The sequence below is a fragment of the Pristis pectinata genome, chromosome 24 (genome assembly GCF_009764475.1).
Source record: "Pristis pectinata isolate sPriPec2 chromosome 24, sPriPec2.1.pri, whole genome shotgun sequence".
NCBI classification, from domain to species: domain Eukaryota; kingdom Metazoa; phylum Chordata; class Chondrichthyes; order Rhinopristiformes; family Pristidae; genus Pristis; species Pristis pectinata.
In genome coordinates, this window is record NC_067428.1 from 28,268,146 (window position 1) to 28,294,069 (window position 25,924).

A 25,924-nucleotide genomic window follows, 5' to 3' on the forward strand; every position below is an offset into this window, starting at 1 on the left:
GATTGAAACACAACATTCAGCACTTCAAAGACAAGACAAACCACCTCGCCTGCCTCCACATTCAGTGGATTATCTACCACTTTCAACGTGAGGTACCACCTGACATGCTTTCCTTCCCCCGTTCTTTCAGCATTCCAAAGCGATCGTTCCCTCTGCAACTCCCTGGTGCACTCTTCCTTCGTAGCTTCTTTCCTCGCAAAAGCAAGAGCTGCAACACCTGTAATTTACCCTCTTTCCACCAGCCAATGACGCAAACACTCCTTGTAGTTAAAACGCCAATTCACTTCTTCCACCTGAGATTACTGTATTCAGTGTTCACAGTGTTATCTCCTGTACATTGGGCACATGCAATTGCAGATGAGGTAACACTGTGCAGGATGCCAGTGTCCAGCCACTTCTCACTTTAAATCTCCAGTCTGGGGATGTGTAAGAACCCTACGTAAGCTGAAGGAATAGCGTCCCATCTTCCAGCTACACCCATCAGAGCCCTCAGGATTCAGCTTTGATTACAGCAATGTCGGAAAGCCAGCCTTTCCAGTTCTGATGACGGTTCACCAGGCTGTAACACGAACTATTTTGGTGTTTCTCTCAAGACTGGCTAGGTATTCCAACAGATCATTTTAATTCTGAGTTCCACCCACTGGGGTATTTTGTACCCCACAGTTCCAGCACTGTTTCTGTTTCTCCACTTCCCTCCTATCTACACCTGCAGATGGTTGGGATGTAATTGAGAACCCTTCACCAGCCTCCCTCAGCCACCACCACCAACCTTCTGTGTCTTTGTTTCCCTTCAGTCTCTTCTCCACAAGTGAAAGCTAACCCTGCGTGGGTCAGTTGAAAGGTCAGCTGCGTTAGACAATGTGGTTAACGTGAAGGATGAATTTAAAAGGGCATTCTTTCATTGTGATCTCCTGCAATAAACTTTACAGCATGTTGGACAATAGCAGGGCTAACTCACTGCAATGTACATTTTAAAAGTGAAAATGTTCGAAGTTGGAAAAACACTGCTTTTCTAACCATAGCTGCCTGACCTGTAGAGTGGTTCCAGCATTTTCTGTTTCACTTTTAACATTTCCTGGCCCGTTTACATGTCATTAATTCTGTGAGTGGACAGTGGAGTCATGAACTGTCACAGCATTTAAGAAGTCTCCAGACAAGCACGTGAATCATCAAGGCAGCTGTGCACCAAGTGCAGGTAAACGGGATTAGAATAGATGGGTTCTTAATGATCAGGATGGATGTGGTGGGCTGAAGGGCCTGTTTCTACACTGTATGACTCAATAGAAAAGGATTGGGAGAAGACCTTAGAACTGTTTTGTGATTTGCGACCAAAGCCTAATTGGCTCAGCTCAACTCCCCTCAAGTCAAATGCTGTGGGTTAAAGACCCACTCCATAAACTCAGCGCAGAACTGAGGGATTGAATCCCATTTCCTATATTGTGAACATTGGTGGCCTGTTGAACACATGAGGAACAGGAGTAGGCCACTCATCCCTGCAAGTCTGGCCCATCATTCAGTGCGATCATGGCTGATCTGCTCTTCCTCTGGGCCAGTTCCCAATAACCCTCCATTCCATGATCTTTCAAAAACTTATCCACCCTTTTAAATACCTCCAATGATCTAGCCTCTCCGACCCTCTGGGATAGAAAATTCCAGAGGTTCACCATTTGCAGAGAGTTGTGGACACATCCCAGCGCATCGCGAACACCAGCCTCCCCTCCTTGGACTCTGTCTTTACCTCTCGCTGCCTTGGCAAAGCAGCCAGCATAATCAAAGACCCCATCCACCTGGGTCATTCTCTCTTCTCTCCTCTTCCATCAGGTAGAAGATACAGGAGCCTGAGGGCACGTACCACCAAACTTAAGGACAGCTTCTACCCCACTGTGATAAGACTATTGAATGGTTTCCTTATACGATGAGCTGGACCATGACCTCAAAATCTACCTTGTTGTGACCTTGCACCTTATTGCACTGCACTTTCTCTGTAGCTGTGAGACTTTACTCTGTACTGTTATTGTTTTTACCTGTACTACATCAATGCACTCTGTACTAACTCAATGTAACTACACTGTGTAATGAATTGACCTGTACAATTGGTATGCAAGACAAGTTTTTCACTGTACCTCGGTACAAGTGACAATAATATACCAGTACCTCTGTGCGTAGTTCCTACAGACCCCAATTTCAAGTGATCACCTCCTTACCTTGGATCTGTGTCCCTTTATTCAAGACTATCCCACTAGTGGAAACATCCCCATATCTACCCTGCCATGTCCCCTCAGGATCTTGCATGTTTCAATAAGATCACCCATTAATGTTCTAAAGTCCAAAGAATACAGATCCAACTTCTCATGATGAGTCAGCCCTCTCATCCAGGAATTAGTTTCATGAAAAGGTTTGGCAAAAGTGAACTAAAGTTGCTGTTTGTGGTCACTGGACCCAAGCTTGAGGCTTTCCTTGGGCTCATTTCTCAAAAGCAATTTATAACCAACAGAGAAATTGTTATCACCTCATCTGTTGAGTTGCATTAAACCCAGAGGTGTGTACACACAGTGTGCAAGCCCACTATCTACCCTGCTCAATGCCATAATAGTTTGTGGCCAGATGGCTTCAGATCGTTGAGTAAGAAAAACGATACACCACATAACTGTGGTTCATCCATCTGGTCTGTAAACAAATGTTTGCTACTTATTGTTAAGTTGAAGGAAGTGCTTGCCACAGTATGCTTTTTGTATTTGCACTGTGGTTCTACACATCAAGGAAGGTGATAAAATTAAATGCATTGGAAGCACTTACTTTATTATAGCAGTTGTCCTCATGTAAGTTTATGATTTTTAGAAACAATTAATTTGCTTAACCCAACTTTGTTCCCTTATTAATATTTGTTTAGCTGTGTTTTCAAAGCATTGAAAACAGTGGAAACCAAGGACAGCAACTGCTGGATCTTCAGATCAAAGAGAGCTATAAAACCCAAAAATTGTATAGTTTAATCTTATGCCATAATGTGATATGTTAATCTCTCATAAGCGTTAGTGTTAGTGTAGTTAACATAAAGGATGAATTTGAAGAGCATTCTTGCTTCCATGTAACACTTTCATTTCCTACAATAAATTTCACAACATGCCGGTCACTGGCAGAGGTAATTTGCTGAACTATACATTTTAAAGAGTGAAAATGCTCTGAGTTGCATGATTTCTGAACATTAGTACTTTTGGTTGGGTCCATTTGTTCATGAAGCCGAAAGCAATGTTTGTGGTTTGTTCTCTTAGCAGCCAGCTTGGATTCTGCTACTGCTCAGTGCAGCCAGAGATGTGTAGCAAATGTTAGTTAGTCCGGTATTTCTCGGCTGATTTTGTTTTCATCAATTCGATTGCAATCCCTTCCCTTTTACAGAAAGCACAAAATAATGTTACTGAATAAAGTTAGAACTGTTGAAGGGGGATGTGAAGAAACTGGTAGTTTATTGAATATGCAAGACACTTTAGCTTGCACCAGTGTGAAAAAACTTGTGATAACCACAATTCTGACCTTTTTAATGTAATCATCATTTTTCTTCCTAAACTGCCGTTTTTCTTTTTCCAAAAGCTAAGGTTAGTTGAATTTTTTGTATGGGACCTCACCCAAGTTCTTACTTATTGTTTGTCAACCTGGGCAATCAGATTATTCAACAGTGGGGGCTATAGTGGAGGAACAAAGCCACGTTCCCACTTGATAACTTCAGACATAGCAATTGGATAACCACAAGCTCCATTGCAGAATTTTTTTCCACTTTAGCTTGGGAACACTGAAACCAAATAGAGCAACACATTGCCTCTTGTTTCAGAGCTGGTAGAACTAAACACAAACAGACATGAAGCCAGCACAGTCCTGTTCTGTACATCAGTGACCACCATATGACGCATTACCCACTAAACATCAGGGAAATCCAAAGGCTTTCATTTGAAATGGAGTATGTGTTGTGGCACTGTTTGTTCACACCGCATTGCTTGCTTAATTTGGCTTATCATGGGGTTCTGCTCACAGAAGGCCATCTGTTGTATTTTGTTTGTGTGTGTGTGTGTAGCTTTGTGATGGTGAACATTCTGCTGATAATGCTGCAATAGGCACAGTAACAGGAGGTGAACAACATTTCTCTTGGATGGAAAAAGCCTACGTGTGGGCTTCCCTTGCCTATTTTGTCTCGTTTGTAAAGCAGTCGATACACCATAAATGCTTCATCTTACGACTAGCATACTCTTCACTAAATTCTTAATTCTCCCTTTGAAAATTCGATCTCCGTAAACAAATAGACTGGCTTAATCATGGCACAGCCAAGGGTGTATTGTTTTTTATATTGTTCCGATAAAATAGGTTCATTGTACCAATTTTGTGTCTGAATTTTTTTTAGCTCAAAGGTTTGGGAGTTCTTGCAGCCAAGAATGTGAGCAACATCAGTGCTTAAAAACAGCCATCTTGATTCTGCCTGAAGCCGCAGTTAACTTCGAACTTTGAGGAGTTTTGTGCTCTGGGTGCGCAGTTTCTGCCTCAATTAGAGTCATTTAATGTGGAGCCCATTCAGTTGCCAGTGAGCAGCCCTTTCATCTCATCAGTCTGGGCTGAATTTGAGCCTGCAACTCAGTGGTAAAATGGCTCTGCAAGCTAGTTGCATGATCTTGCCATCATTTTGTGCTCAGTTTATGTTTTGTGACTTAGTGCCATGTACAAATTGGATTCCAAGTATTATACAGTTGGCAATTGGACTTAAAAATATTGGTGAAGCAGCCAGCATAATCAAAGACCCCACCCACCCGGGACATTCTCTCTTCTCTCCTCTTCCATCGGGTAGAAGATTCAGGAGCCTGAGGGCACGTACCACCAGACTTAAGGACAGCTTCTACCCCACTGTGATAAGACTATTGAATGGTTCCCTTATACGATGAGATGGACTATGACCTCACGATCTACCTTGTTGTGACCTTGCACCTTATTGCACTGCACTTTCTCTGTAACTGTGACACTTTACTCTGTACTGTTATTGTTTTTACCTGTACTACATCAATGCACTTTGTACTAACTCAATGTAACTGCACTGTGTAATGAATTGACCTCTACAACCGGTTTGTAAGAAAAGCTTTTCACTGTACCTGGGTACAAGTGACAATAATAAACCAATAGCAATACCTGTAGCCTTCATCAGATTATTGCCCCCTGTCTGATAATTGTTTATAAACTGGAAGAAAGTTATAAAGATGCATAAGATGTTTCTCATTTTTTTCACAGCATAGAAGGAGGCCATTTGCCATTGAATCTGTGCTATGTCAGAACAATCCCATCAATCCTATTCCCTCATTTACTTTCCTGTAACCCATTGTCTCTCAGGTGCCCATCAACTCTCCTCTGTTTCACCTACCACCCCCATACACTAGGGGTAGTTTCCAGCAGCCAATAAACCTACCAACCATGTGTGCATTGTAAAGTTTGACATTTGTTTTCTGAAACAATCTAGTGCATACATTTCTTCCTATTTTGTGAGGTACCTGTACATTGATTGCAATATGTATGTGGGAGAATACACTTGGTTTGTCAAAAATTATGAAAGCTGCAAAAAAAATTGAGGTGATGTTTAGTGGTGACCTCAAGTGTTCAGGGGGACTTGTTAATGAGTCTAACCAAATCCTTTTGGCTGGAATCAGCTTCGTTACCTGGGTTGGATTGTTGGCTGTACCTCAACAGACACAAGGTCAAAGGGTCTGACTGTATTATTGAGTTTGCAAATCTATAGTTTGGAGCCATAATCTCTTGTAAGATCCAGATACAGTAAATGAAAATAACTTCATCAACTAACTCACCAAAATAACTTCAAGGAAATTTGCAAATGCATCCGTTGGTGCAGACACCAGCATTTGGAACAGGATAATGAAATGACAGCAACACCAAACCTATTTTGCTGACACCATTAGCATTGAAGCTACACCACAAAGTTTCTTCAACACCCTTTTGAAAGCTATGATTTCGTTCTGACTGATTGACTGTTTATTAGCTGAAAATATTTCACAAATGCTTGCCTGAAAATGCAATTACATAACACTTCTTTTTCAATGTAATGTAATTGAAGATTGCGAAACACCGCAGAAGAAACATCAATATATCAGACGAGCACAGCTGATGTCATTACCTGTGCAGTGCTTGGTTGTTTTTGGAGCAGTGTAAGGGAGCACTTGTCATTGGACTGGTGTGGGGGGAGGGGGGAATGGTGGGGGGCAACCTGATCTTTACAATGCAGGTCTAGAATAGGACTGCATCGGGTAAATCAGTTATCAAGTTCAAGATTATTGTTAGGGGGATACATACCCAGAGAAAAAATGCCATGAAAATTAGTTTTTTGCTGCAGCAGCACAGTACATTACAGACATAAATTACATAAACTTAAATTATACATAACTTGTACACCACAATAAACAAAAAAGTAACATAACGACATTAGGGCAAGTTGTGGGAAATATAGCCGAGGTAGAATTGGGGTTTTTCAGGTCAGTTCAAGAACTTGATAGCAGTGGGGAAGAAGCTGTTGTTGAACCTTGAGGTGTGGGTCTTCAGGCTCCTGTACCTCCCTGCCTGATGGCAGCATCGAGAAGAGGGCATGGCCCGGATGGTGGGGGTCCCCAATGATGGATGTCGCCTTCCTGAGACATCACCTCTTGTAGATGCCCTCGATGGTGGGGAGAGCTGTATCCATGATGGAACTGGCTGAGTCCCCCACTCTCTGTAGCCTCTTGCATTCCTGTGCGCTGGAGTTCCCATACCAGGCCGTGATGCAACCGGTCAGAATGCTTCCCACTATACGTCTATAGAAGTTTGCCAGAGTCTTCAATGACATGCTGAATCTCCTTAAACTTCTAAGAAAGTAGAAATGCTAGCGCGCCTTCTTCATGGTTACATTTACGTGTTATACTCCTTTGGTTGTATTTAGACCCTGGGACTTTTGAAAGTTCCAGGTTAGGGTACACAAGAATTGGTATGCAGCGGTTTCTCTTGCTTTCAAAGGATCTGATTGAAGGCGGCCATATAGATCGCGCATAGACACTTCTCCACAGTACTTTGTTGCTCTGAGAGTTGTTACAAATTTAGTAGGTGGCTTTCTTTGATTCACAGATCAGAAAAATCTTCAGCTGTTTCAGCAAAGTTTAGTGGCAGTCTGCTGGAGTAGCTCAGAACCAAACTAAAACTTGGATATGAAAATCAAGAAAACTGCAGATGATAGACATGTGAAATGCACACAGAAAATGCAGGGAACGCTAAGCATCTGTGGAGAGAGATACAGTTAACATTTTGGGTTTGGGACCCTTCATCAGAAAGAGAGAAAGCAAGTTAGTTTTCAGTTGCAGAGGAGATGGGGGATGGTTAGGAAAAGGGAAATATCTCTGATAGAGTGAGACCAAATGTTGGATCCTGCGACTCCAGCACTATTGAACTTTGGAGGTCTATTGTGCTTCTTTGTGTTGGATTTTGCTGAAAGCAAGGTTGTGGGGCATGTCCAAACGGACAGCCTGTACAAGGAGAAAGAGGAAAAACTGATGACCATCAGAAATGGTCAGTTCTGATATAGAAAGAAAAAGTGAGCTACTTAAAGTTAGAGAATTTGATATTGGGCCCAAATATTGACTCTCCCTACCAGAGAGATTCCCGATTCCTTCCCCATCTTCTCTGCTATTAATGTGTTTTCTTTCTTTCCCAGTCCCAATGAAGGGACTAGGACCTGAAACACTAACTGCTTCCCTATCCACAAATGCTGCCTGACCTGCTGAGTGTTTCCAGCCCTGTTTTATTTTAAAACTTGGATATACTTGGTCTTGAGTTTATGTCCGGGTTTCTGGAATGTCTTTGTGAGAATGGAACTTCTGCCAGTTTGTCAGAAGGCAATTATCACAACAAGTGTGACCAGAAGTGGAGACAACAGTGTTTAAATTCATTTGTTTCCCCCCCCCCCCCTTTGTCCTTGAGGAACTCAGTAGAATCACTACAAGGACACCAAGTTGGGTGACATAGTGGTGCAGCAGTTAGTGCTGCTGCCTCACAGCTCCAAAGACCCAGGTTTGTCCCTGACCTTGTGTGTAGCCTGTGTGAAGTTCACCTGCAGTGGGATTGCTCCTCTGAAAGCCAGCAGGGACCTGATAGGCCAAATGGCCTCCTTCTGGATCATTATAAGAGGAGCCTCTCTGAGGACACATTTAGATGGTTTGAGGAAAGTGCCTGGTGCCTCTCTGAGGATGTTTTTCAATGGTTTGAGGAAGGTTCCTCAGAGGGAATGGTGAGTTCCCCAAATAAGCTGAGAGCACTTGCTTCATAGAATCTCCCATGTCATGTCACAGCACGAGACAGGCAGGTCGGTGTGGCATACAGCTCCATACATACACATAACGTACCGCCCTGAACATTACACACCAGGTTTTTTTGTAAGGACTCCAAAGAATACAGTAATTTGTCCAGTTGGACGATTGTATTTTTTTTTCATGCTTATAGTTCAGTTTCACTGGTAATTTTATTTGAATCTTAAAAATTCTTACTTATTCGGAGCTCAGTAGGAGCACATACAGTTGACAAAATAAAGAGATTTCAGACATTGCTCCCAATGATGGCTTTCTGCAAAGTAAAAGATGTTTTAACAAAATGGAAGTTCAATGACTGACAAGTTATTTTATCACCATCCACTGTAAATTGGCATGACAGATTTACTATTGCTCTGTCTGAAAGGAACATGTACCATCAGGCTCAAGAACAGCTTCTATCCCGCTGTTATAAGACTCTTGAATGGGCCTCTTGTATAATAAAGAACTCCTGAAATCTCTGTCTACCTCATCATGGCCCTTGCACCTTATTTGACTTACCTGCACTGCACTTTCTCTGTAACTGTACACTACATTCTGTATCGTTTGTCATTTTGTACCACCTCAATGTATGGAAACAAATGACATGCAAACAAAATGTTTTCACTGTCTCTTGACACGTTTCCGTTAGTTGGAGAGTCTAGGATCCGAGGGCACAGCCTCACAGTAAAGGGACATCCCTTTAGAACTGAGATGAGGAGGAATTTCTTCAGCCAGAGGGTGGTGAATATATGGAATTAGTTGCGACAGAGGGCTGTGGAGGTCAAGTCATTGGGTGTATTTAAGGCAGAGATTGATGGGTTCTTGTTTGGTAAGTTGGGGGGGGGAGGCGGTTAAAGGTTACAGGGAGAAGGCAGGAGAATGGGGTTGAAAAAAAATCAGCCATGATCGAATGGCGGAGCAGACTCGGTGGGCTGAATGGCCTAACTCTGCTCCTATGTCTTATGTGACAATGATAAACCAATTACCAATCGCTATAAAGAGAAACCGCAATACAAATATTAGTTAAGGAAAATCTAGGAACAATCTAGGTGGAGTACATTTAAAGAACTCAGTTGGGTATTTTCAAACAAAAAGGTCTTTTTCCACTCCGAGCCTCAGTGCCAGGTTAAGTGAGTCAGCTTTCAGGAACTGTTTCATTGTTGCTCATTTTTCAATGAGTGAGCAATCGGATCAGAAGGGGAAAATTATCATCAGAATCGCGTAGCAGACCAAGTGAGCAAGTAAGATAAAAGTAGGTGATTACAGGTGTACTTTGTGTTGTGGCTCCAGAGTCTGAAAGCTTCCAAACAAAACCCTGCTGTTGGGTTAGGGGATGATGATTAGATACATTTGTGGAACTGAAAACTGAGTAACGCAGTTTGAAGGAAGATTGATGGAACTTTCCATGTTAAATCCTATTAGTATGAGCACTGCTGTGCTCTTTACGGTGGGAAATAGAGGGTAGCAGGTAGTGGGTGCAAATTTGAAGAAAGGAATAGTTTAAAAAGAATATTGAGTGCAGTTTTGAAATGAAGACTCCTTCCCATTGTAAATCAGAACTTAGTCAAGTTACCAAAATGGGACACTTAAAACTTCATACTCAGTTTTTTCAGGGTTTTTTTTTCCAAGATACCAGCTGGACTTTTTAAAACGTACTCCACCCATGCGGTTTCTGGATTTTCCTTAGCTAATCTGTGTGTCACAATCTCTCTCTATGGTGCATTCAGACAGAGCGTTGGTAAATCTGACATGCCGATTAATTTGCAGTCCTTGACGTGCATTCCTGCAGAAAACAGGCAGAAAGTTCAATCACTTTGTGTTGAATATCTTCATCAAAGGTAGTTACAAATAGGGGGAAAATGAAGCTGGAAGAGCTTGTTGTATGACATGTAGAAAATGACAATATATTTGAAATTTTGATTAGATGCCAATTTTATATTTGTTAAAAGGCTGAAAAAATTATAGATGTAAATAAATGTTATTTTTAAATCTGTTGCATTTCCATCCTGATAACTGCAGGCACTCTGAGAAATGATTCTGGAGAATATGATTACTCCAAACTTTTTTTTTTGGGGTGAAATTCATCTTTGGTCATTAGTGCCGAGAGCTGCAAAGGTCTTGGCTGCTGAGTGCACTTGCTTACATAGAAGTCAGTGTTGAGTATTACTAGAGGCTGACATCCTTGCAGTGACAACTGAAAGTTTCACCTTCACAATTTTTCAACAGCGTTAAAAATATGGTAAGTGCTATCGATATGAAATAAAAAACAGATTTCCCTCCATGGATGCTGTCTGTTCTGCAAGGTATTATTAGCATTTTCCAGCATCTACAGCATTTTGATTTGGCCTTGCTGCATTGAGATTTTAAATGCGACTGCTTGTTTGTTGTCCCGCAAAATATTAATGCCTTGCAAACCTCACAGAAGGGCCTCTGTAATCCCAGCCAAGCAAGCTTAGCACTTTCCAGTAATACCATCAAATCTGTCTTGATCCCACAGTAAAATGTTCCAAATAGCAAAATGATTTTCAAGCTTGACTCTATAGATTTTATGCAGTGCCAGTAAATTCGATGACTTACACTGGTGTCTTGTTCACTGGTACCCATTAGCCAATTGTACACCACTATCTGTGATCCAGAAACTACTGATGTGCCTTCTCAGTATAGTGGCTGAAACTCTCACTGCGTACTACTTTAAATAACAAAAAAAAGCCCTTGTGCTATAGTTTCATTTTACTTAAACTGGCGTCAGCATGTACACATATTCTTTATCAATAAAGTGTAGACTGTTCCACTTCAAGAAACCTTTGCCATTTATAAAATTTGCTGTGTTCCTGTAAAATTGCAACTGCAGGGGAGCGATTCCAACTCTAAGTAATATAAAAGATTTGTGAAGCTTCATTCAGAAAAATCACAAGAAGTTCTTTATGTTGTAGGTAACTGACTGAAAGTTCTTACAGGAATTCATTCCTTCTGCTTTTTCAGCAGAATATAACCTGTGAAGTTTTTTTTTGAAAAACATGACCTAACTCCGAACAGGAAATGTTTTTGTTTCCTTTGAAGCTTCCTGTTATTTTTATTTACCCACTCACCTTGTTGAGAGTTAATTTTTCTTAGCAATTTTGTTTTGTGTTATCAAGAAGTCATTCTGTATGACATAACTTTTAAGACTTTATAACTGCAATCATAGAGAAACATGCAAAATTCTGGAGATAAGAGATGCTGTCAGTGAGTAAATAAAAACCATAAAGAGTGACTTGGGTGGATTTAAAGCAATGGACTTCTAAAGCAATGTCCTTTCTCAATAAAACTAAGTGGGAACTGTGGTGAGGTCACCAATGACCAGATACTCAACTAGACCAGATAGATAAATAATATGGCTGCACGATTAGGTCAGAGTTGGGATATCCTGTGGTGAATGACTTGCCTTCTGACCTCCTAAGGCCTTTCCACCATCTACAAAGGACAGATCAGGAACATGATGGACTACAACCTCGACACTAGTCAGGACAAAGTCGCCCCCTTGCTTGATTGATACCTCATCCACCATCCTCCACATTACTTTCCTCCACCACTAATATTATCACTGTGTACCACCTACAAAATATATTCCACTTACTCGCTGAGGTACATCTCCTCTACCTGTGATCTTTCACTGCCAAGAAGGGGAAGTGTTCAAGGCACATGGGACACCACCTACATTTTACACTTCAAGTTGCCCATCATTGGGAAATATATCGCCTTTGTTTTTTTTTATCATCGTTGGATCTAAATCCTGAAACTCCCTCCCCTACAGCCCTGTGGGAACATCAAGCACCTTGGAACATTTTACCATGTTAAAGGTGCCATGTAAATGCAAGTTGGTCTTATAAAATGAACCTGCTCTCTTCCTTTTCTTGACTCAAAAAGTCTCGAGTTTATGTTTCACAATAGGAACTAATTTGAAGCCTGAAGTGAAGAGTGGATATTTGTGGAGGGAATCTGACTATATTGAATAGTGGAGCTGGCAGAATATTCCAAGTTTTGTTTCATTTGCTTTTGGTAATTATCAACTGTTTAAATAAAACATGACTTCCAGAAAATCATTCAGTGGAGGTAAGAGTGTGTGAATGGATGGCACACTCTGCAGAAGGAGAAGGCTTGATGATTTCACACTAACTTATGTAATATTCTCTGGGTATTACAGTGCTAAATATAAGTCTTAATATGGAGGATTGAGCCAAAAGAAAACTTCATTAATATCAGCCTATTTTAGCTACAAGCTATGAATAAATGGTATTTATATAATAAATTAGGGAATAAAAACTTCCAACCTGTACACTTCCCAGTCTGATTTACAGATGGAGCTTATTACTGTTTGGACAGCAGCGTTGAACTTTCACTTTCTGGTTTGTGAGTATATTTTCTATTAATTTCACTGAAATGAAAATGTACCATTGCAGATATCGAGTTTGCAGCCTTTCCATTCATGACAGCCTAGAGGAAAATGTATTCTTTTGCATTCTAATCAATCCTCTAGAATTTATTCTTTTCCTCCTCATCTGTTCCGTCCCAAGATGAATTCAAATAAATCTTTACCAACTTAACAATTTCTGCTGAACAATAAACTTTTGAAGAGGTCTTTAAACAAGAAATATTTTGTTGAACTTAACTACTAAAGCTATATCCCACATGACTCCTGTCCAATCAGGATGCAGATAGGTGTGTAGATAACAGCTTGTTCACACTTAAGCATCCCCCACTTTTTTGAAAAAGAAAGCTAGTTTTGTGTATATCCCCACCTCACTTTCAGTAGAGAGTCAGAAGTAACTTGAATATATTTAATAAGTAATAAACATAAATCTAGTCTCACACTTTCCTTGCATCCCTATCGGTTTTAGTTTTATATCACCTTTTGGACTGTGTTTCTGGGTTTGAGCTCGGAGGAGCTGTTTGTCTTCTTGTTTTGATTTTGTTCTTTTCTTCGTGAAGTCTGCAGTGAATCCAACTCGGATACAACTTCATGACTGAGTGGTTCACCATCCAGAGCCAGTTCATCTCTATCAGAGGTCATTTGATCTACATGAACACCTCCGATTCTGTCACCAATTTTAACTAAATGTCTCTTGGTTCTTGGGACCTCCACTATGACTTCTATCTTGCACTTATAAGGGCTTCACTTGCTGGATGGGCTAACAAGACAAACAATTTAGCTTTGCTTAGAATTACATTCTTTCTGATAACAGGCAGTCCCCATGTTATGGCAGGGTTCTGTTCCTGAGAACTCTTCAGAAGTCGGAAATGAAGAAGAAACGTGTGGGGGAGGATCACAGAAACAGCTGTGATGGGAGACCGAGAAGGTGTGGGAAGAATGGCTGCCAGCTGGCCTCGCTGACTCAGTGAACGAGTGAGTCTGCTCGGCTCCACTCATCGTTGTGGCTCGGGTGGGGGGGGGGGGGGGGGGGGGGGGGTGTTGGAAGAAAAGGCAAGCAGAAAGCACACAGTAATGCCCCACTCCATTCCCATCTGGCAGAAGATGCCTGCGGCCCTGGCAAATCCATCCCACTGGTCTCCCAGACGCCCGTTCATATGTACGGGGTGACCATAAATCAGGTGTCCATATCCTGGGGAGGATGCGTAGTGTCACAGCGACATTTTTGCCACAACTGCTTCTTTTCTAGAAGCTGCATTCAGTGGAACAAGGCTCAAGCGTGTCTTGATCATCTCTTTGTGTGGAGTTATCCTGAATTTCAGCAAGTAGTTGCCCAAATGACGTTTCGTGCTGAAGGTTGAATGTTCCCGCAACACTTTGTTTCTCGAGAGTGGCTGAACTCTTGCCAGCTTCACTTCGTCAGATAATTTGAAGGAATAAGTTCACGTTTGATACTACTTCTTTTCATAAAGTCTGCAAGCAGAGTAAGTTGAAAGTGAGCTCCACTGTCAGAAATAAACTCTTCAGGTAAACAATGACATACAGACCTCACGACGTGCCCCTCACCCACACACTCCTCCCTCTGGTTCCCCCACCTTCCCTTTTTATTCCATCATCCACTGTCCTCTCCTATCAGATTCCATCTTCTTTCAGCCCTTTTGCCTCTTCCACCTATCACCTCCCAGGTTCTTGCATCATTCCCCCCCCCCTCCCACCTGGGGTCCCCTATCACCTGGCAGCCCTGTGTCCTCCCCCTCCCCCCCCCCCCCCACCCTTTTTATTCTGGTTTCTGTCCTCTTCCTTTCCAGTCCTGATGAAGGGTCTCGGCTCGAATGTTGACTGTTTATTTCCCTCCTTAGATGCAGCCTGACCCGCTGAGTTCCTCTGGCATTTTTTGTGTGTTGCTCCAGATTTTCAGCATCTGCAGTTTTCCTTTGTCAACAGACCTCAACTCTTCCGTAGCACATTCATACATATGCAATGTTGTTGTTCAAGTACGGCCTGACTATCTTGTCATTGAATTGTGAGTAGACATGGGTGAGGTCCCATTCTGTGAATATCTTTGATCCGGCTAACTCTGTGTGGTGGATAACTATATGTTCATCTTCTACAACTTGGTTTAGTAATTTAGTGTGACTTTGGTCTCCCGCACAGCCCCTCCATTTTGTTTACTTCGGCATAATGACTGTTGCCATGGACTTTCCACTCAATTCACAAGCACACCATTTTGTTCTCTCCAGGTTCATTCTTGACTTTGTACAGTGCATGGGACATCTGGAGTTGCATTGGTCCAGTTTACAAATGTGTGCACTGTCCCCTGTCATACAGTGTGGGTGTCTTCAAACATATCATAATAACTTTCTGACAATATGTCTAAGTGCAACAAAAGCAGAAAATGCTGGAAACATTCAGCAGGTCAGGCAGCCTCTGTGGAGGGGAAACCAAGTTAACATTTCATGTCCTTAGACCCTGTGTCAGAACTTTACTAATTCTGACAAACAGTCTTTTATCTGAAATATTAACTGTTTCCCTTTCCACAGATGCTGCCTGACTTGCTGAGTGTTTCAGTATTTTCTGTTTTTGGTTCAGAATTGCAGCAGCTGCAGTTTTTTAATGTTCATGCAAAGATCCAACCTGGTAGCAAAGTTGCAACTTCGATTCAGCCTTTTTGCAAGAAAGCTGGTCTGTTTTCATAGTTTGCTGTGATGATAATTGTATTCACTGTTCAGTAAGTTGCACTGAGCACTGCATTTCACTCTATGAAACCTCAGCAGAGTGGCTTTTCAATTTGGTAATGCTTTCTGTTTAACAGTCTCCCACACAATGTCAAATGGTTTGCAGCAGTATCAATTTGCACATCAGTTCCTTAGTTCTTACTCAGCGCAGTTACTCGGAAGCATGTCTGTTTGCTGCTGTTACTGTATGTGGCGAGATATTGCATAATCTGTTCATCATTGTATGAATGAAGTCCAAACTAAGTTTCCTTTCTGTTGTATTTTGAATTGTTATTGAATTTGTTTTCAGCTTCTTGTCTTGGCATCGGATCTGCAGTCTGTTTAAAATGTGATGTTTAGGTAATGAAAAACACTTTGCTCTATTAAACCGACAAGACTGAGGTGAGTGAGGGCCACTGCGCAGCACCTGACTGAATCGGTCTAAACTGTACTGCTTCGACACTTTGCTTTGTGGTGGTGAATTTGGTATGGCAACTGTACCGTTCGCTCATGGTGAACAGAAATTCTCGACTTCTTTGATGCCAGTTTCCATTGACACAGCCATTTTTGTTTTTGCAAGGTCAAATTTCCATGTCAGCTGATTTAGAGTCAGTCTTGTACAGCATGGAAACAGGCCCTTCAGCCCAACTGGTCCACGCTGACCAAGATGCCCATTTGGCCCCATATCCTTATAAACCTTTCCTATCCGTGTACCTGTCTAAGTGTCTTTAAATATCGTTAATGTACCCTGCCTCAACCACTTCCTCTGGCAGCTTGTTCCATATATTGACCACCCTCTGGCTGAAAGAGTTGCCCCTCAGGTTCCTATTAAATCTCTCCCTCTCGCTTTTAAACCTGTGCCCTCTAGTTCTCGATCCCCAACCCTGGGGGGGGGGGGGGGGGGAGGAATCTGTGTGCATTCATCCTATCTACACCCCTCATGGTTTTTGTATATCTTGCCTGTAAACAGGGTGACCAAAACTGAACACAGTATTCCAAAGTGGCCTCACCGACGTTTTGTACAACTGCAACATAACATCCCAATTTCTATAGTCAGTGCCCTGACTGATGAAGGCCAGTGTGCCAAAAGCCTTCCTTCCACCACGCTGTCTACCTGTGACTCTACTTTCAGGGAACCATCTACTTGTGCTCCTAGGTTCTTCTTTACAGAGCCAGCGACCCGGGTTCAACTCCCGCCGCTGGTCTGTAAGGAGTTTGTACGTTCTCCCCGTGTCTGCGTGGGTTTCCTCCAGGTGCTCCGGTTTCCTCCCACCTTCCAAAGACGTACGGGTTAGGAAGTTGTGGGCATGCTATGTTGGCGCCGGGAGCGTGGCGACACTTGCGGGCTGCCCCCAAGAAACTACACAAAAAAATACATTTCACTGTGTGTTTTGATGTACATGTGACTAATAAAGATCTTATCTTCTGTTCTACAACACTCCTCAGGGTCCTACCATTCCAACCTAACACATTCATTTAACAACCTACACACAAGGCTATTGCCTAAAAAGGCACCGTAAATTGCAGTGCAGGGATTAGCTATTTAATGAATGTATTCCCTAACAGTCTCATCCTAGTTCCTTTGTCCTAAATTTACAGATTTCAGCTAATCCTAAAGGTTTTGGATTAAGTAATCGTCCATCCTCAGCATGTCTTTAAATGAGAAGATTATCAACTTGCTAGTATACTGTGACCCATTTGCCATCATTTGTATTGTTATATTATGCATGATATTATGTTGCTTTGGCTCTCACAATACCAGCTTTTTTCTTCAATATTCACAGTACAGTTTGTTTTAAAGAACTTGTCGCTTTGTTTCACTATAAGAGCGCACTAGTTCCTGGGCTTGATCATACATACCACGGCACCCAATGTAGCTGGTCAAGGGAGCAATATAATTCCCATCTTATTCAACAGTGCCAAAGATAAACTTGGTACATACAATACATTCTCTCTTCTCCCCTCTCCCATTGGGCAGAAGATACAAAAGCCTGAAAGCACATACCATCAGGCTCAAGGACTGCTTCTGTTAAACGGTCCCCGAGTACAATAAGATGGACTCTTGACCTCATGTCTGCCTGCACTGCACTTTCTCTGTAACTGTAACACTATATCTGCATTCTGCTATTGCTTTCCCTTGTACTAGCTCAATGCACTGTTGTAAATGAAATGATCTGTATGGATGGCATGCAAAACCAATCTTTTGCTGTACTTTTGGTACATGTGACAATAATAAACCAATTTATTTCAATGTCACTAACATGCTGTGCTATAAACTCTCATCAACACAGTGTAAAGCCTTGTACAGTTACGATAATGAGGGGCATAGGTACTGCAAATGCAGTCAGTCTTTTTTCCCAGGGTTGGGGAATCGAGAACTAGAGAGCATAGGTTTAAGCTGAGAGGAGAAAGATTTAATGGGAACTTGGGCAATTTTTTTTTTAATACAGAGGGTAGTATGTATATGGAATGAACCGCCAGAGGAAGTGGTTAAGGCAGGTACCATAACAACTTTTAAAAGACAGTTGGAGAGATACATGGGTAGGAAAGCTTTAGAAGGACATGGGCCAAATGCGGGCAGATGGGATGCACTTGGATGGGAATCTTGGTCAGCGTGGACCAGTTGGGCTGAAGGGCCTGTTTCCATGCTGTAAGACTCCATGTGAAAGCTTCATCTGAATCTTTGTATACGGAGGATCATATGTGAATCTATTCACATTTTTATTTAATATTCACTAGTGCAGATCCAGTGAATCAGTTAAGTGGTAGAATTTTTTTAAGGAAGGACTTGTAACGTGATCAATTTTCCATAAAGGCTTCCAAATGCGTTCCCAGTTTTGTTTGTTTTTACTTCTAGATTTCTAATATCTTCAGCATTTAATTTGTGCTGTTAAACTCTCTTGACTACTATTTACTGATGACCTTAAGTTTGTTACATGCCAACAAAATCCATCAGGAAGTCTTGTTTACTACTAGAAAATGTATTTCATATTTGTGATCGTGTGGTCAGTTGCAAAATCACTGACGTACTTCAGAAGATAAACTTTTGGAATTACAGTAAATGGAGTGTGCAAAAGAAATAAAAAGAAGCATGTCAGGGGTAAACAAAGCAAAAAACATATGATCTGATGTCATGCATTGCTTCGCTAATTCACAAGGGATATTTGTATTCTCAGAACAAAACTTCCTCAGTTGAAAGTATATTTACTGTTGAAAAGTTGACTATTTTCTCACAAGCAACTACAGTAGTGATAAATTTACCTAAATCTGTAACATCTGAATGTAAGTAACCATGTTTGATATCTTTTGAGGCTCACAGTCTTCAGAAATGTTAAAAGAATTATCAGTGAGGTGCTTGTGTTGTGTCATGTTGTGTCTGGTTAAAGGGAGCATTTGTATATTTCAACCATTTTTACTTTCTACTTTCATAAAGCAAGTCATGTTTGCGCGACCTTTGAACATGAGCCACTCAGAACTCTGAAACCACTGAGCAAAACATGAGGTTTCTCTGAACAGGGAACAAGTGTTGGGCCCCTCTTCTTTCCATGGGTTACCGTGATCCAGACAGGCAGCATCAAGTGGTACCTTGGTTTGAGTTCCATTTGTAGACGGACTGTTAGGTGTAATCCTGTGGGAGGTATCATTTGTTCCCTACTCTTCCTCTCATTTAGGTCACTGGACATATTCCGGCAGTTAGAAGGAGTTAGTTCCCCCACTCTAGATTTTCACCTCTTGGGGAAAAGCATTGCTATCATCTTCGGATGTCACCTGATTTTATCTGAGTGCTTTGGAATATCAGCTATATGCCAACTTTGAAAAGCAAGAGACTCCCAGGATGGGTCCCTCTTAGATTCAGTGTTTCTATCCAGCTGCCCTGGGATGGTAAAGGTGTGGCAAAGCACCTCTGTGCGATTGCATTAATCTACAAGTATCCTCACTTTCTACATGTGAGCAGAGGGATACGGGTGCAAATAATGGGTCAGAATGCACTAATGGCTAACCAGTGGAGAAAACAAAGCGCATGTGCCGGTGCATTCATGACTTCGGCACCCATGCATTGCAGCGCAGAAGCATTGGAATGCTTTGGAGGTCAGCTGGCTGCCTGTCTTACCTACTGAAGCACAATCCAAGCACCAGTTCTGTGTGATATTGAGCAGCGTGTCCAGATACACATCGCATCTAGATCCTCAGCTTTCTGCCAGCGAGAGGTGGCACATCCACCACAGGTATTTGAGTGGGGCACCTCACTCTCTCAAATGGTAAATGAAAGAATGTCTTTATTTACTTAATAATTTTAATTTATTTGTTTCAGTATTTTCAATGATTTTTGTAATTTTATTTCAAATATTTCTAAATGTCTTTGATCCTGGACATGTAGAAATAAGGGGGAAAGCTTTGTGATGGCACAGTCTGCCAGAAGGTGAGACGAGTTGGTATTGGTTTATTATTGTCACTTGTACCGAGGTACAGTGAAAAACCTGTCTTGCATACCGATCATACAGGTCAATTCATTACACGGTGCAGTTACATTGAGTTAGTACAGAGTACATTGAGGTAGTACAGGTAAAAACAATAAAGTGTCACAGGTACAGAGAAAGTGCAGTGCAATAAGGTGCAAGGTCATACAAGGTAAATTGTGAAGTCATGGTCCATCTCATTGTGTAAGGGAACCATTCAATAGTCTTATCACAGTGGGATAGAAGCTGTCTTTAAGTCTGGTGGTATGTGCCCTCAGGCTCCTGTATCTTCAACCCGATGGAAGACAACTGGTCTATTGGCTGGGGTCTTCACTTCCACCTGATGCTCCCTGCACCCCACCACCTCACAGAGCTGTTGCAGCAGCAAAGCAGGCTGCACATCAGGAGTCATGCAGCTCCAATGGCTAAGTGTGGCTGCAGACACCCCAGGTGAGGCACAGACTGGGTCCAGTACAATCCAGCCCATTAGATTCATATCATTACAAGGTCTGTAGTCAAAGGAGCATCCACTCCAAAATTGGTTTCATAGCACACACATCTTTTAATACATGGTTCATTAATGTTCTTCAGGGAAGGAAGTCTACCATTCATACCTTAGTCTGGTCTACAAGTGATTCCAGACCCATCATGTGAGTGACTGTTAACTGCCTATTAAGGTAATTGGGGATGGACAATAAATGCTGGCATTGCCAGAAATGTCCACACACTGAACGAGCAAATTTAAAAAGGCATCCTTGTATACAATGGGATGTGCAGAGTAAGCTGATTTATTCAAGTGCAGGGTGATATTTTTTCCTAACCCATGGCAGCCTATGGAATATACCTACAACAGGTGAACTATAGCTGAGAATTGTTAACTAGGTAAGTTTTGGCTTGTTTTTTTTTGAATATGGGGAACATGAAGATAATATTAGTCTGTGGTTTGGTATGGTTCTACCAGGAATATCCGGAGACTAGGAGAAAAAAACCTGTGGAAAGGAATAAATTTTTTCTAGGTTTGGAACTCAATTGAACGTGACTGTGAAATCATTGTTTAATCTCTTTTTTTGTTTCCCTCCCCCCATATTACAGCCCAAATCGAAGTGATACCATGCAAAATCTGTGGAGATAAATCTTCAGGGATCCATTATGGAGTCATCACTTGTGAAGGATGTAAAGTAAGTGAGACCACAGAAACTACTTAATTCCTATTTTATCATCTCCCCTTCCCTCTGACTTCATTGTTCCTCCAGGAGGGTGGAGCCAACCTACTTAAAGTCTTAAAATAGGATCACAGAAGGCAATCATTGGACCTATACCAATTCTACTGAGCAGTTTTTAATTAAGGTCATTGCCCACATCCTTCTGAATGTGTCTTTCTCAAATTATTGTCATCTTCCCATTTACCAGCTACTATGGTTTCTCTTATGTGCAAATAAAATTCTCTTAACCTTGTGCTTTTTGTGATGATCTTCAATTTATGTTCTCAAGTTACAAATGACTAGAAAGTTATTTCTGATTTTTACCTTAACACTTCAAAATTAAAAGACATTCTGTTATTAGATTTTTTTTTCTTAATATTCCCTATTCTAATGTAAAGGTCCCCATTCATTTTCTCTCATCACTAATGCTTCTCATTCCTAATTTTACCATAGCGAATTCCTTTTGGACTCAAGGTTTTGATATCCTTCCTAAAATAGGTTGCTCAATGGAGCACAGTATTGGAATGGTGACCTAGATAAAGCCTTCTATCAAGTTAGCATTTGTATTCTATACCCATGTAATAAAGCTGGGTCCCCATCAGAATCAGGTTTATTATCACTGACATATCGTGAAATTTGTTGTTTTGCGGCAGCAGTGTAGGGCAAGACATAAAAATGACTATGTTACAAAAATAAATAGTGCAAAAGAGGAATAATGAGGTAGTGTTCATGGGATCATGATGAATCATCACGATCATGATGGAATCGTCCTGAGATTTGGCCAACAGCAATGGTGTCATCAGTGAATTTCATAGGTTATCCACTGTCTTTCACAATGAAACCTTTTTCTTCATCTGAATCCTGAGTCTCTCTGGATAAACCTCTTATGCTACGAGTTGACTAACATGCTGTTCATGCATACCACTGGGGAAAAAATAGAGATTACGGTACATCCTGAATGGAGACAGGGAAGTGGAAGGAGGATAGTGGGCCATCAACTGTGACATGGAACCAGAAGAATCACTTTGGCAGGTTGATCTTCTTAGAGATGTAAGCACCATCTTTTTCTGTTTATTGAGCGATCCAATACCAGAGGGCATGCATTTAAGGTGAGGGGGGGTAGGTTCAGAAGAGACGTGAGGGGTAAGTTTTTTTTACTGAGAGAGTGGTGGATGCCTGGAAAGTGTTGCCTGATAGGATGGTGGAGGCAAATTCATTGGGGGCTTTTAAGCGGGGCTTGGATGGGCACATGAATGAGAGGAAAATGAAGGGATATGGGCATCCTGTAGGTAGGAGGGATTAGCTATGTCGGCACAACGTTGTGGGCCGAAGGGCCTGTTCTGTGCTGTACCGTTCTATGTTCTATCCTTGCACAGTTTGGATAGTTAATGTTAAATTATTAGCAGTTTATGATAAGAAGTTAATTCTACCTGGGAATATGTTGCAGTTGTCTTAATGCATGGCCCCATCTTATCCTCAATAAAATACAAAGGAGATGTACATTATTATTATGACACAGAGTGAGGCCATTCAACCCATCTGGTCCATGCCAGCTCCCCCACTGAGCAACTTCATCAATCCTATTACCCTTTCTTTTCCCTGTACCCCTCAACTTATTCTCCTACCAGTCCACGCTCGTTTGATCCTCTGACCATTCCCTTACACTGAGGGATAATTTAGAGTGGCCTGGCGGAAACCCACTTGGTCACAGAGGGAATATGTAAACTCCATGCTTAAAGTGTGTGCAATTTGCACCTCCTCTCACTCCCAGTGACTGCGTGAGTCTCTTCAGTTGCTCTGGTTTCCTCCCACATTGCTAAGAGGTGCAGGTTGGTAGGTTAATTGGCAACTGTAAATTGCCCCTAGTGGGTAAGTGAGTGATAGGATCAAGGGGAATTGATGGGAATGTGGGGTGAATAAAATAGATTAGGGTTGGCTTAGCGGAAAATCGGGTGCTTGATGGTCGTCACAGACTCAGTGGGCCAAAGGGCCTGTTTCCATGGTATTTCTAATATTAAAATGTTTACTTTTCTGTGAGTTCTTAGCTATTACCTAGTCACCAAATGGGGCAAAATGGTGCAATAAAAATAGATCTACATTAACTGGAGTGTGATATGAAGCTTCTTGCCAAAGCTTGGTTCTGTGCAAGGTTTCAGATAAAGAAAGAAAGTGAGAGAGTGTCCTACAGAAGACAATAGCATGGGCAGTGGTCAACGGGACAGTCATCTTTCTCAGCTTCTCACTGTATCTAAAAGATTTCCACTAAATTGATATCGCAATGCTCTTCAGTATGTCGCCAGAGTAGCACTGGGAGTAACTGAGCAGGGCATGTCCCACAGCAATGCTATTAACTACACACAACATAGACAAAGAACATAATCTGCTTCTAACTACTACATTAACCCATTTGGTCACACCCTAGCAGAGATATTCCCTTTGTTCTATCCATCCCTCCCCAACCTTCTCTGCTAATGAAAACTAACCTGTTGTCTCTCTTTCCAAGTCCTGACAAAAGGTTTTCCAACCTGAAACCTTAACTTACTCTTTCCGCGGATGCTGCCTGATCTGCTTGGCCTTTATTTCAGATTTTCAGCATCTGCAGCTTTTTTTTAATTTTCATGACCAGTAACTCTGATAGCAGAGCTGGCACACATCATTAGCATTGAATAAGCTGAGACCATGACTTGAATTTAAGAAAAAAATATTTATTTTTAGCTGACATTTTTCATGCATGTAGTCATAGTTACAAAATTCCTCAATGGTTATGTAAGCTTTTGTTATTTTAAGCAGGCCAAAATAACAACCACCTTTCATAGTTGTCATTAACTATTCCAAGTGACCCATTTAGTATGCTATTCACCTCAGGCCCTCTGTAAACTTGGGTTCATTCAAAACTCTGCTGCCTTTACCTTAATGGGTCCCTTGTCCTGTTCACCAATAATCCTGGTACTCACTGAGTTATATTGGCACCAACTCTGGCAACATGTCACTTTCTCTTTGATCCAATCATAAATCACTTCCAGGACTTTGCAATTCCTCCTGCAACACTCTGAGGTTGCAGGTTAGGAGTGGCACTCTGGACTCCTGGACCAAGCTGTCCTGTTCTGTTAACTGCCAAACAATGCACAACACAAGCATTTCTGAGGAAGTGGAACAAGAGAAACGTACCTTTAAAAGTCCTTCCCAAAAAACATCAGAAATATAAAATGCTTTTTAGGTTTAAGAGAAATACCTGCATTTATATGGAAAAGCAAAATATAGCAGATTGCCAGAAATCTGGAATAAAAACCAAAAGTACTAAAGATACTCAACAGGTCATTCAGAAGCAATCAGGCTTGTTGAGTATTTCCAGCATATTGTTTGTTTCCATTTCTGCAATTTTTCTGTACTCATCAAGATGTCCCAAAGTGATCTTCAGCCTTATAGCAAAAGCAAAATCCGCATAAAGGGATTCATCTGAAAATGGATCGTTTATTGGTCCAAATAACTTAGCACAAATACCAACAGCATTCCTGAAATTACAGGCTAAGATTTCCAATGCACCAGGCTTTTTCCCCCAACTATAAGACACTGAATATGTCATTCAGGACGAAGGTGGTAGTGACTTCCATGGAAAGGGGAGCATTTTTTTAATCCAGCGCCAAGCAATGTAATTCAAAAATAATGTAATTCTGGATTTAAGTGCTTTTAGGGCTTATCGTAGGGAATGGTGGCTTCTCTATACCAGTAGTTGCTAAGCAAAGAATCCTCATTTTAAAAAATTTACTGAAATTGAAATATCTCTTTGTAAATTAGAACACCTGGAAAAATTCAGCAAGTCCATCAGGGAACATGATATGCAGGGTTCACTCTAGATTAGTAGATTATTATTTTTAGTAGTAGTGGTAGTAGATTATTATCACTCTAGATTATTATACAGGCAATTAGTCATTAGGTAGATATTGAACGCAGGAACATCACATTGTTATGAATCTGTTAACAGCTACAGGTTGAAACTCTCTAATTCGGCACCCTTGGGCCCCCAACAAGTGCTAGACCACAGGAAGTCCAGACTGCAGAAATTGCCCCCGATCATCTTCATCTGAGGAGGAGAACTGTCCTTGTTAAGAGGAGACATAGGAGACTGCAGATGCTGGAATCTGGAGCAGGAACAAAGCACTGGAGGAACACAGCGGGTCAGGCGGCATCTATGGAGGGAAGTGGACAGTTGATGTTTCAGGTTGAGACCCTTCATCAGAACTAAAAGCATAGAGGGGAGATAGCCAGTATATTATAGTGCTATATTATAGTATATTGGCTATCTCCCCTCTACTCTTGCAGTCCAGATGAAGGGTCTCGACCTAAAATAGATGCTGCCTGACCCTCCAAGTTCCTCCAGCACTTTGTTTTTTGCTTTTTTTTAAGTATAGACTTGCTAGATCATGCAAGGGTTCTAAGAAACTGTCCATACCTGAAGTTTCCATAAGTCAGAAAGCTATCGGCTGAGATTGCAAAAATTACACTGATAGGTTAATTAGCTGCAGCTTGGTACAGATTTTAGTTAATGTTAGATCTTGGTTAATGTTAGATCTTAGTTAGAATTAGTTACTAAGGAGAGAACTGTACTACAGATTCGAAACATGCCAGACCACGGGAGTTGTCCGACCACAGAATGTCAGACTGGAGAGTTTCAACCTGTGCTTCAAGCAGTGCCATTACTTGGCAATATCTAGGTCTTAAGCCAGAAGACAATGGAAGTGCTGTGTGCAATCCCAAATTGACACTCCAACTAACTGGCTTGTAAACTTTGTTAAATCCC

At 41.5% G+C, this 25,924-nt stretch overlaps 1 protein-coding gene across 1 annotated transcript in view; it reads left to right on the forward strand.

The window, feature by feature from the left end:
• Positions 1-25,924, forward strand: part of LOC127582679 (nuclear receptor ROR-beta-like) — a 70,390-nt gene that overhangs the window by 24,764 nt on the left and 19,702 nt on the right. Inside the window, 2 exon segments of the mRNA XM_052038221.1 lie at positions 21,017-21,102; position 21,181. Of these exon segments, the coding sequence (XP_051894181.1) occupies positions 21,017-21,102; position 21,181 (87 nt within the window).